The sequence below is a fragment of the Chrysochloris asiatica genome, unplaced genomic scaffold (assembly GCF_000296735.1).
Source record: "Chrysochloris asiatica unplaced genomic scaffold, ChrAsi1.0 scaffold00179, whole genome shotgun sequence".
In the NCBI taxonomy this organism is placed as follows: Eukaryota; Metazoa; Chordata; class Mammalia; order Afrosoricida; family Chrysochloridae; genus Chrysochloris; species Chrysochloris asiatica.
The window spans coordinates 1416618-1428496 of record NW_006408697.1 but is presented as its reverse complement, the minus strand read 5'-3'; the positions used below and the strand labels follow the sequence as shown (position 1 = coordinate 1428496).

The window sequence follows — 11879 nt, the reverse complement described above, 5'->3', positions numbered from 1 at the left end:
ACCAGGACTCCAACATGTAACTATTATTCAGTATCTTTATATTATTATATATATATATAAAATATATTTTCACAATTCATGCAAAGTTACAGGGAAAATTTAGACATTGACTATCACTTAACTAGCTGTCCAATTTTAGGGAAAGTCACTGAAAGACTGGTAGAAAAATTTGGTAATAGTCTTTATGTCTCTCATCTTCCTGGTCTAATTTGAGGTACAGGTTGAAATGTTGAATCTGAGAAAATCCCCTATCTAAAAATTCTGTTTTTAGGAAGAAGCTGTTAGTATTAGTAGGGTCTGCATATAAAGATGTGGGGAATTTCTAAAAGATGCTTGAAAAAGGAATTGTAAACAAAAGCATAACTTAGGCTCAGAGGGAATAGCAAGTATTTGAGAGTGTCTAGAGGGCTCTGGTAGTGTAGTGGTTACGAATTGGGCTGCGAGCCACAAGGTCAGCAGTTCGAAACTGCCAGCTGTTCCATGGGAGAAAAATGAGGCTTTCTGCTTCCGTAAAGATTTCCAGCCTCGGAAACCCTGTACAGGGTCGCTATGAGTCGGAACCGACTCCACGGCACATAACAACAACAAAGAGGGCTGAATAAGGAGCTCTGGTAGCATAGTGGTTACAAATCAGGCTGCTAACCTCAAGGTCAGTAGTTCAAAACTACTAGCTGTTCCGCAGGAGAAAGTTGAGGTGTTCTGCTCCCGTAAAGATTTACAGCCTCGGAAACCTGATGAGCAGCTATGAGTAGGAACCAACTCCACGGTACAGCCACCAGAGGGGTGAATGGAGGAAAAGTTGGCAACTAGACCAGATCAGCTTTGGAAGAGTTCTCAGTGCCATTCCCGCAAGATGGGTTTTGCTGTGAGTTAGTTTGGCTAGTGTGTAAATAGGAGGCAATGATCATGTCTGTCTTCAGACAACATCTCTGATTGTTATGAGGAAAGAGTCTGAGTCAAGGAAATCAGTCAGAAGGATCACATGAGAGAAGATCAGCAGGATTCCATATACTACATAGTTAGTGTGAAAGACGGAGTAAAATGTCGGACACAGGTGATGATAGAGTTCCCATTAGGGGCATCAAGAAGGAAATTGGAATGTTTGAATTTTAGAACAAGCTTCGGTTGTCTATAAGTCCGAAGTACACTGGAAATAATTGCAAGGATAGGAGGGTATAAGTTAACTCAGGTGAAGAGGGAGAAGCAGTAGTTATAGGGTCTGTCGATCAGTTTGGACATAGCTTTCATAAGGTTACAAAGCACTAGAGTAGACTCAGCAGAGAGAAAAGCTTATGATGGAATCCTAATAAACACTGGTTTTTAAGATGTGGATTAAAGAACAAAAATAGAATGAAAGTGAAGCGGAGAACTAGATAACATTAGTTATGGCTGCCAAAAGAGAATTAAATGCTATGACATAGAGTTACCCATAAAAAGTGTTTTGGATCTTCAGTCCGGATTTGTTAAATAAACAAACAAGTGGTTCTTAGAGCTCTTGCTGTTGGGAGATGCCTTTGAGTTAGGCCCGACTCACAGCAACCCTGTGCACAGCACAGTGAAACACTGCCAGCACCTGTTACATCTTCACACTTGTTGTCACGTCTGAACCCATTGTTGCTGCCTTTGTACTTGTCTGTTTTCTTGGGGGAGTCTTCCTCTTTTTCGCTTCCCCTCTGGCAATAAGAACAAATCTTGTCCTGTCCCTTTTCACAGCATATTTATACTGATGAGATTATGTTAAAATGCATCTCTGATCATGATGTGAGTCATGTCTGAAAATGAGTCAGAAAGAAGCAGATGCTGTTTAAAAAAGAAGAGTTATATTTGGCTTGGTTACCTAGAGAGGTTTAGCAATTATTTGCATATGATGATAAAATAATCCCTTAGATTTTAAGTTTCTGTGTAACTTTGTAATTTCAAACCTTGGTGCAATTATTATGTGGTGGTGGTGGTTATGTGCCGTGGAGTCGGTTCTGACTCATAGTGACCCTGTACAGGGTTTCCGAGGCTTAAATCTTTATGGGAGCAGAAAGCCTCATCTTTTTCCCATGGAACGGCTGGTAGTTTTGAACTGCCGACCTTGAGGTTAGCAGCCCAATTCGTAACCACTACAGTTTTAATCTCTCTCTTTGTTGACTTAAGTGCCAGGGCCCTGAGGAACCTGGGTGAGGTGGTTACAGCTTACTTGAGACTCTATACCTTTCATTGTTATACGTCTGCAGTGGGGTAGAAATGGAACCATGACTTAAAAATATTACTTGGAAAAAAAAAAAAAAACAGTCTAAAATAACTTGATTTTTAGATGGTGATCGGAAAGCTGTAAATTTTTCTCGGACTTCCCGGCTCTTTGCTGAGCTGGCTGTGCTCCTCATTCATTGCATCCTGTTGTAATTAAAGTGAAATTGGTTTTATTAAGTGCACCTCCAACTCGTAGCAACCCAGGAGCAACTGGTGGGTTTGAACTGCCAACCTTGTGGTTAGCAGTCCAGTGTGTTGAACTAGAGTCAAATCAGATTTTCTAGTAAGAAGCCGTGGAAGTGATCAAAGAGATGACCAGGAATGTCAATCTCTTTTTATTTGGGTCACAAGTGCTGTGTCCCTAAGTGGATTTTTTTCATACCTAGTCCCATGAGGATTTTGGATATATGTAACTAATTACAGCTACTTAGAATGTCATTCTGTACGGGGTTCTTTTGGCTTCCTTTCCACATTTAGAATACACGTGGTTCTATATGGATTCTCATAATCAGATAAATACAGTTCTTACAATGAAAGCCTGTACCAGTGCTCCATTCTACTCCGTATAATTGAATTGGAAAATGGAGCCTATCAAAGTTCAACTAAATAATATATTTCTCCCATACTTCTTTCTCATGTTGATTTGAATTTTTAGATACAGTATTACTTTTGCTTTCTGTGTCAAATTTCCTAAAAATTTCTAGGAAAACACAGGTACTGGTGGTAGTGATGTGCCATGGAGTTGGGTCCGGCTCATAGCGACCCTGTACAGGGTTTCCGAGGCTGTAAATGTTTACAGGAGCAGAAAGCCTCATCTTTCTCCTGCAGAGAACAGCTGGTAGCTTTGAATTTCTGACCTTGCGGTTAACAGCCTGACTCATAACCACTATGCTACCAGAGCTCCTGAAAAACACGGAGACTGGGAGAAAGTTCTCGATGCTTTGTTTTTAGTAAGTGCCATAGAGTCAATTCTGACAGATAGCTGCCCACTATAGGATGTTGGTGGGTTTGAACCGCCAACCTTGCGATTATGCTAAGATTCTTTTACAGGTGATGGGAAATTTGAGAATGTATAAGCGTAATGGTTGGCCAACACTACAAGCATGCTTAATGTCACTAAACTGTATGTGGCACTATGGGATAAGCACTCACCATAATGTTGGTTTTAACAGCAAGGTCGGTGGCTGAACCTCATTAGCCACTCCTTGGAAACTCTATACGGGATTGCTATGAGTTGGCACTAACTCACTGGCACTTAATAACATTAACAAACTATGTGTGTGTTTTAGTGCATATATATTTACCACAATATAAAAACTTGAAAACAAAACAAATATTCGTGGTATACAACTTGAATAAACAACAATGAGTCGTTAATAACAGAATTTAGAGAAATCGTTAGTAGGCAGATGAAAATGAGAGATACATTAACTCTAGATTCCCACAAGGGGAGTCCACACCATGACTGGTAGAATTTACTGTAATCAACTTTTAGGAAGCAAAACACATCGTTTATCGACATAATCTCCTTGCTTTTCAGTACACTCTGTCCATCTGTCAACAAGCTCTTGATTTTAAAAAATGTCTTCAGCTGAGCCGTGAGCCATAAATGCACTGCTGTCTTCACTTCATGAGAGGTCAATCCTCATCCTCAAAGGGCTGCTTTCAGGGGACCAAATAGGTGAAAGTCCAGTGGAACAAGATCAACGCAAAGGGAGGATGCTCTAACACCTCAAAGTGAAGTTTTTGGAGAGTGTCAAGAGTGTAGGTGGAGGTGTACAGATGTGCATTGTCATGTAAGACCACAATGCTCCTGGATACCAGTCCCCACTGCAGTTAATCTGAAGTTTAGGCTTCAGTTCTTCAGTGAGCATCTCACTGTAAAGAACACTGTTGATTGTTGAACCTTTTTCCTAATAGTGTTCTAATACTGGCCCCTGAGAATCCAAAAAAACTGTAAGCATCAATTTTCCAGCTGGTGTTGCTTTCTTGGTCAGCAATTGAGGATGTTTCCACTCCATACTCTGCCGTTTACTCTCAGGTTCGTAGTGATGAATCCGTGTCTTGTCACCAGTAATGATTTTTTTTTTTAAAGAAACTTTTATCTTCCTTCAAACATCAGTCTAAATTTTGTTTGCAGATTTGAAGGGTGTTTAGATTGTTTCTGTCATTTTGCTATTGGTAACAGTGCTGCCATAAACATGGGTCACAGCTCTTATTTCTCTAGGATATATACCAAGAAGGGGAATTGCTGGGTTATATGGTATTTGTATGTATAACTGCTTTCAGATGTGCTGTAACATTTCCCACAGTGGCTGTACCGTTTTACAGTTCTACCAACACTGTATGACTTACTCTTGTATGTGCAGGTTCCTCAAGAACACAATGAAGTGTTCTGGAATACCCATTTTTATCTATGTTATCCATAGTTCGTTATGATCCACACAGTTGAATGTCTTTGCTTATGTGAGCATCTACTGGCACTCTCTGATTTCCGCCAAGAATCTTAGGATGTCAACAATGATATCTCTAGCTCCACATTTTCTTCTAAATCTGGCTTCAATTTCTGGCAGCTCCATCTTGATGTGTACTGCTGCAGTAATTTTTAATTGTTTTCAGCAAAATTTTACTTGCATGTGATACTAATGATATTGTTCGGTGGTTTCCACGTATAGTTGTAGCACCTTTCTTTGGAATGGGCACAAATATAGATCTTTTCCAGTCAGTTGATCAGGTAGCTGTCTTCCAAATTTCATAGACTAGTGAGAATACCCAGTACTGCATCAGCTTGTTGAGACACTTGAATTGGTATTGTGTCATTTCCTGGAGTCTTGTTTTTCAACCATGCCGTATGAAGTTTGGACTTTTTCATTCGGTATCGTCTGATCTTGTTCGTATGCTGCCTCTTGAAATCGTTGCACATCGGCCATTTCTTTTTGATGCAGTGATTCTGTTTTCCTTCCATCTTCATTTGATGCTTCCTGCTTCAGTTGATATTTTGCTCATAGAACCCTTTAGTACTGCAACTTGAGGCTTACTGTAGTTCTTTCACCCTGAGAAGTGCTGAGTGTGTTTTCTTTTTGTTTTTTTAATGCCAGGTCTTTGCACATTTCATTATAATAATTGGCTTTGTCTTCTTTAGTTGCTTTTTGACATTTTTTGTTGAATTCTTTTACTTCCTCGTTTCTTCCCATTGCTTTAGTTTCTTTACACTCAAGAGCAAATTTCAGAGTTTCTTCTAACACCGTTTTTGTCTTTTCTTTCTTCACTGTCTTTTTAATGATCTTTTGCATTCTTCATGTATGTATGGTATTCTTGATGTCATCTCACAACTCTTCTGGTCTTTGGTCATTAATGTCTAATGCATTAAATCTGTTCTTGAGATGATCTCTAAATTCAGATGGGATACATTCAAGGTCATAGTTTGGCTCCTGTTGACTGGTTTTTATTTTCTTCAGCTTCCCAGTTGTCCTTTGAATGCCTTCCAACATGAGTGCTCATCTTCTGGCACAAACAATGCTCTGATGCTATTCATAAAGTTTTCAGTGACTATCCACTCAAAAGTTGTTTGCCTCTCCCTCTTCCTGGTGGTGATGTGCCATGTAGTCAGTTCTGACTCATAGTGACCCTGCACAGGGTTTCTGAGGCTGTAAATCTTTACGGGAGCAGAAGTCTTTCTCCTACAGAACAGCTGGTAGTTTCGAACTGCTGACATTAATGTTCGCAGCCCGATTCGTAAACACTGTGCCACCAGAGCTACTTTTCCTTCTTCCTAGTCTGTCTTAATCTGGAAGCTCCGTTGAAGCTAATCACTATGGGTCACTAGTGGCATGGCTTCAAGCGTTGCGGCAACACACAAGCCACCTGTGTATAAATTCCAACAAACTGACAGGCAGCGGTAGGAGAAACCAAATAAAAACCTTCAATTATTTCTCTATAAACACACACAAAGATGTACATGTGCTACCCCAGGCGTATAGCGAGAATACAGTGTTGCTGTTGTTGTTGTTAAGTGCTGTCCAATCAGATCTGACTCAGAGTCAGGACACTTGATAGGGTTTCTGAGGAGTGGCTAGTGAGCTTGAACCGCCAACCTGCTGTTCAAACCAACCATGTGGTCAAGTGCTTATCCTCAGGCACCACACCAGGACTCTATAAAATGCGTTAGGTAATGATAGGGACTGTGCTGGGAAATCCAGAAGGAATGTGGATAGAGAATATTCATGCTGTTTGTGTGGTTGTGGGGTGGTGAAGAGGGAGAGAGAGGTTGAGATTGTATTTCCATTTTATCAAGCATTACTCTTGGCATATACTTGCTGTGTCTTATGCAAGGCAATTAAATCATAGTTTCAGAAAATATTTGGAAGTAAATGCTTTATTTGCTTTTTAAAATGTGACTCAGCAGTCAAAAGCAATGCCATATGCATGACAATATTTGTTTTCTCCATGTTCTTGCTAATATGGTAGTGATTTAAAATGCTTTACCTGTCAGCAATTGGTAAGTCATGAGAAGGGGCGGATGTAAATAATTAACTGTCTCTCAGTCTTGTTGCAAATGAAATGTATGCATGCCATATGTTTGTCCACACAATGGGATGACTAATGTCTGAAGAAATTATATATTTTAATCATAACTTTGGAGGAATCTTCTAAATCTGCTCTGTTATGCTTTGAGGTGTATGAATGAAATAATCATATAAGAGTACTGAGTTTTTCTTCTCTTCACTTCTTTTTCTGTATTCCTATTTGGCTTGGGTCTGAAGTGGAAGGATTTTGCTAGTCAGTTCAGTTTATTGTTAATTGTTACCAAGTTTATTCTGAGTCCTGGCTAAGCTATGTGTGCACAGTAGAACTTCTCTATAGGGTTCTCAAGTCTGACCTTTCAGAAGCAGACCACAGGGCTGTCTTCCAAGGCCTGTGGAGAGTGATTTGAACAACCAACTTTTTGACTAATAGTAGAGTCACCTAGGGTCCCTGTTGTTAAGTGCTGTCAACTCACAAATGGCACATATTCTATCCTGCTGTTTCTTATTTTTATTTGTGTGCTTGCTTATCTCTTCTATTCAATTTTCAGCCTGGATAGGGTTGTTCATTCTTGTGTCTGTTTTACTTAGCCACATGTAGGTGGAAATCTGCTTATATATGCCTATTGTTTTGCAAAGGGAACAAATGGAGAAGGAACCCATTTACTGTGGGTTGCTTAAGGAAAACAATGGGATGCCTAGTTTGAGAACCACTATGGGTTGACTCAGAAGGGTCTTTTGTCCCTTATGTGTTATTTTGTCCGCTCCTGTTGGATTTTTATCTGTTTACAATTAGAAGAAAAGAAAAAATGCATCTCACCAAATTGGCTTATGGACCTAAGTGGGTAGAAAATCATGTTGAGGCTTGTGGTTCTAATATGCTTGACTGAGAAGTATCTAGGTATTGAAAATACTTTGATTTCAAGGGACTCCACAGGAAAGAATCCATGGGCCTATAGCAGAATCCATGAAGAATGAAGATCTCTTTGAGAAGCTGATGTATATTATAGATTCTTTCTAGAAACTTTGCGTCCTTCCCTATATGAAATCTGTTTCTTGTGGCTCAGTCATTGTTGTTAGTTGCTGTTGACTGGATTCCAACTACTGGTGACCTATGTGTGCAGAGTAGCACTGTGATCCTGAGAGTTGTTAGGGTTGTGAGCCTTTGCGAGCAGGGCTCCTCACCTGTCATTCAAGCTGCCTCTGGGTTGACTAGAAGCCAACCTTTTGACTACTAGTCATGTGTCTAACTGTTTGCACCACCCAGGGCCTGTGGGTTAACTGACTTATAGTGATCTTAGACAACAGAGTAGAATTCCTCATAAGTGTGGTGCTGTAGAATAAGCAGTGAACTGCTAAATGCAAGGTTGGAGGTTCAAGCCCACCAGCAGTTCCGCAGAAACCCTATACAGGGTTGCTTTGAATCACAGCCGACGTGACGGAACAGCACCTGACAATGACGACAGTCTGTACAGGAGCATGTTGCCAGAACTTTTCTCCCCCAGAGTCGCAGATGGGTTCAAACCATTGACTTCATGGTTGGCAGTCGAGAGTTGTTTCTGGGTTAACTTACGTGTGATGCTCACTTATATTCTCTCCCATATTTTCTTTCATCTGTGCCCCAGTTTAAGCAGGTTCCTATGCTTCTGTGCCTCAGGGGAAAGTTGATGCTTGACACAAATCACAACCGACCCATAACAACCCTGTAGGACTCATGGTGTGGGTTAATGCACCAGACTGCAAAGCTGTTTGAACTTCAAGGTCAGCAGTTCAAGCTCACCAGCTGCTCCTCGGAACCTTATATAAGGTCACTATGGGCTGGAACTGACTCGACGGCACTTAACAACAACAACAACCTTGTATAGGGTTTCCAAGGAGTGGGTGGTGAGCATGAACCACCGGCCTTGCAGTTCAAAATGACTTTGTAGTACAGCACATTAACCACAGCTCCATACCAGTTCTCTCTCTCTCTCTCTCTCTCTCTCTCTCTCTCTCTCTCTCTCTCTCTCTATATATATATATATATATATATATATATATATGAAGCAAAGTAGTTCCATATGATAAGCACTGTACTACAAACCGCAAGGTCCATGGTTCGAGCTTGCTAGCTGCTCTGCGGGGAAAGATGAGAATTTCTGCTATCATGATGAAGATTTAGAGCCTCAGAACCCCTGCACAGTCGTTCTGAGTTGGAAGCAACTGGATAACACGTACCAGAAACAACATGTGTATGTGTGTGTGTGTGTGTGTGTGTGTACATACATGCATATGTCTAGTCAGAGTTGTTATTACTTGCTGACTAGTTAGTCCAACTCACGTGTGCAGAGTAGATCTGCTCCCTAAGGTTTTCCCAGCTGTAATCTTTTGGAAGCAGATAATCAATCCTGTCTTCTGAGGTGCTTGTTGACGGGTTTGAACCCACCTTTTGGTTAGTAGTCCAGTGCTTAATTCTTTGGGCCACCTATTGAACTGCATATTATATCTTATTGGAGTGTTAGAAAAATTATCAAAAGAGAGGATTTCCCATAGTGTCCCTTGTAATTGAAAATAAGAAATCATTGGATTTGGTGACTTGAAGATCACCTGACTCCTGGAGAAGTGGGTCTGGGAACAAGACTGAGGTGCGCTGAAGACTGCAGAGCGCTGAGTCAGAAAAGAGCGGCAAATGTGGTCAGATGCGTTGTCATGATTGAGACAGGCAGGCTTGCATGTGCCTAATTGGTGAGAAGTGCCCAGTAGACAGGGAGCTACTGAATTCTCTGAGAAGAAGCAAGCATATGCATATGAGTCCAGGGATAAAATGGTAGTTTCTTGGTTTTGAACAAAGCTTTGGTGTACTTAAAACAATTTCAAGTGACTTACGTACGCAAACATTAATTTGTATGGTGTATTTAAATTATTTAACACAGGTCTGTTATATAAACAGATTATTGTCATTCGACCTTTGGATTGTGTGTATGTGTGATCTGCGTCACAAAAAAAATATTTTGTGATTTTTTTTATCGATACTTATATTTTTGTTGTTATTTATAATTTTCTGTATTTTAACATTTGTCAGCTTGTTATATTTAAACATGAAAAAATTCTTTAATTTCTTTAAAATAGTTTAAATCTCCAAAACAAGATAGAATTACATGTATCTTTTCAATATATTTAAATATGCCTAAAGTCATTGCTGGTTGGGAAAGTGGAGGGTCGGAGAAAAAAGGAGATGGATTGACCCAGTGGTCGCAGCCATTGGATCAGCAACGATTGTGAGGTTGACCCAGGACTGGGCACTGTTTCGTTCTGTTGTGCATAAGGTGACCGAGTCGATAACAACTTGATGGCGCCTAATGACAACAAATTCACAGATAAGTGCTTTTAGGGAACTAAGTCAGATGAGTAAGTTGATTCCATTCTTGGTTGAGACAGAGAGAAAGAAAATGAGAGAATGTGCTTAAATGTTTATTTAGGGTAAATTGTCTTGATTCACAACCGGTGGGTTGTGGTTTTCCTTATTTTTATTTTCATCTTTATTATCTCCATCTCCATATCTTTATTAACTGTTTATTGAGAAGTTTTTCTTTTTTAATTAGCTTTAAAATTGAGTAGCTCTTAAATCAAATGTGTTAAACTCAAAATTTACATTTTTAAAATTTTATTTTAACAGAAATGTTCATTATGAAGGTGGTGCTGTATCCATTCACGCGCGTTCCCTCTGGAGACTGGAGACGCTTAGGGTGGCGTAAGTAGAACTTGTGAATCCAGCCTAGTACTGCAAGCTGCAAAATCCCCCTAGTGGTCTCGCCCTGTATGACCATGTAAAACGGTCATGCTAACAACATACTAGTGAATAACATACTAAGAGGTGCTGGCAAGTTTCTCTCTTCCCTTTTCCCCTTCCTTGCATTTTTTTTTTTTTTTAAGCAGAGCAGGGGGTCAACCTGAGACCTATGCTGTGGTTTTGTGCAGTATGCCAACTAAAAGTCTGGATTGATATGAAGGACAAAAGGAAATATGTTTGCCCCTTTTCTTTTTGGAGATTTGCAGCTGTTGAAAACAAGTTGCTCTCAGCGTCAGTGAAGAAGCCTATTTTCGATGCCATTGAAGGTCTGAATACCCATACTTAAAAAAATATGAGAGAAAAAGAAGAGATAAATATATACGACAAAACACGTAGTCCTTATTGTTGTTGTTGTTAAGTGCTGTGGAGTCAGCCCCAACTCATAGTGACCCTTTATAGGGTTTCCGAGGAGTGTCTGGTGAGCTTGAACCTCCGTCCCTGCAGTTGGAACCAACCTTGCAGTCCAGTATATTAACCCGCCACACCAGGCTAGGTAATTACTCAGAGAAAGGGATTTAAAAGACATACATGTATTTGATCCTGTGTATATAAAAATGACTATCCTGTATATATATAAATGACGCCATAGAGAAATGGCATATATATGACGAAGTTTTTAAAAAAAGAAAGTTTCGAGACATTTTATTGTTTTTATAAAACAGATTCCAAGTGTGTTTTCAAATTTTCCAGCTGCACCTACCCACCACTCATATGTCAGTTTGTCACGCTGTGGTGGCTTGTGTGAGGCTGTGATGTTAGAAGCTATACCACTGGTATTTTAAATACCTGTAGGGTCACCAGTGGTAGACAGGTTTCAGCTGCAATTCCAGACACAGACAGACTGGGAAGAAGGCGAGGTGGAAGCAATAATGCTTCCGAGTTATTGGGCACTTACTTACCTTAAGAAAAGCAGTGAAGCACCATCAGAGAGCATCATAGTATTGAATTAAATCATGGTATTATACATGAGTTGTTAAACATCAAAATATTCAAACATGAGTTGTTGTTGTTGTTAAGTACGTTGGAGTCCTTTCTTACTCATAGCGACCCTGCACAGGGTTTCTGAGGCTGTAAATCTTTACGGGAACAAACCGCCTCATCTTTCTCCTGGGGAACCGCTGGTAGTTTCGAACTTCTGACCTTGAGGTTGGCAGCCTGACTCGTAACTAGCACCGGATTATTGTCAGACGTAGGGTTGTATTCTTTCACCATACTTATTCAACCTGTATGCTGAGCAAATAATACGAGAAGCTGGGTTCTATGAAGAAAAATGTGGCATCAGGATTGGA

The 11879-nt window shown here is 40.1% G+C and overlaps 1 protein-coding gene across 1 annotated transcript in view; it reads left to right on the top strand.

The window, feature by feature from the left end:
- RYR2 (ryanodine receptor 2 (cardiac)) overlaps nucleotides 1-11879 on the top strand; it is a 786033-nt gene that overhangs the window by 148356 nt on the left and 625798 nt on the right. Inside the window, exon 11 of the mRNA XM_006872010.1 lies at nucleotides 10417-10491. Coding sequence (XP_006872072.1) covers nucleotides 10417-10491 — 75 coding nt within the window. The remainder of the gene's footprint in view (nucleotides 1-10416; nucleotides 10492-11879) is intronic.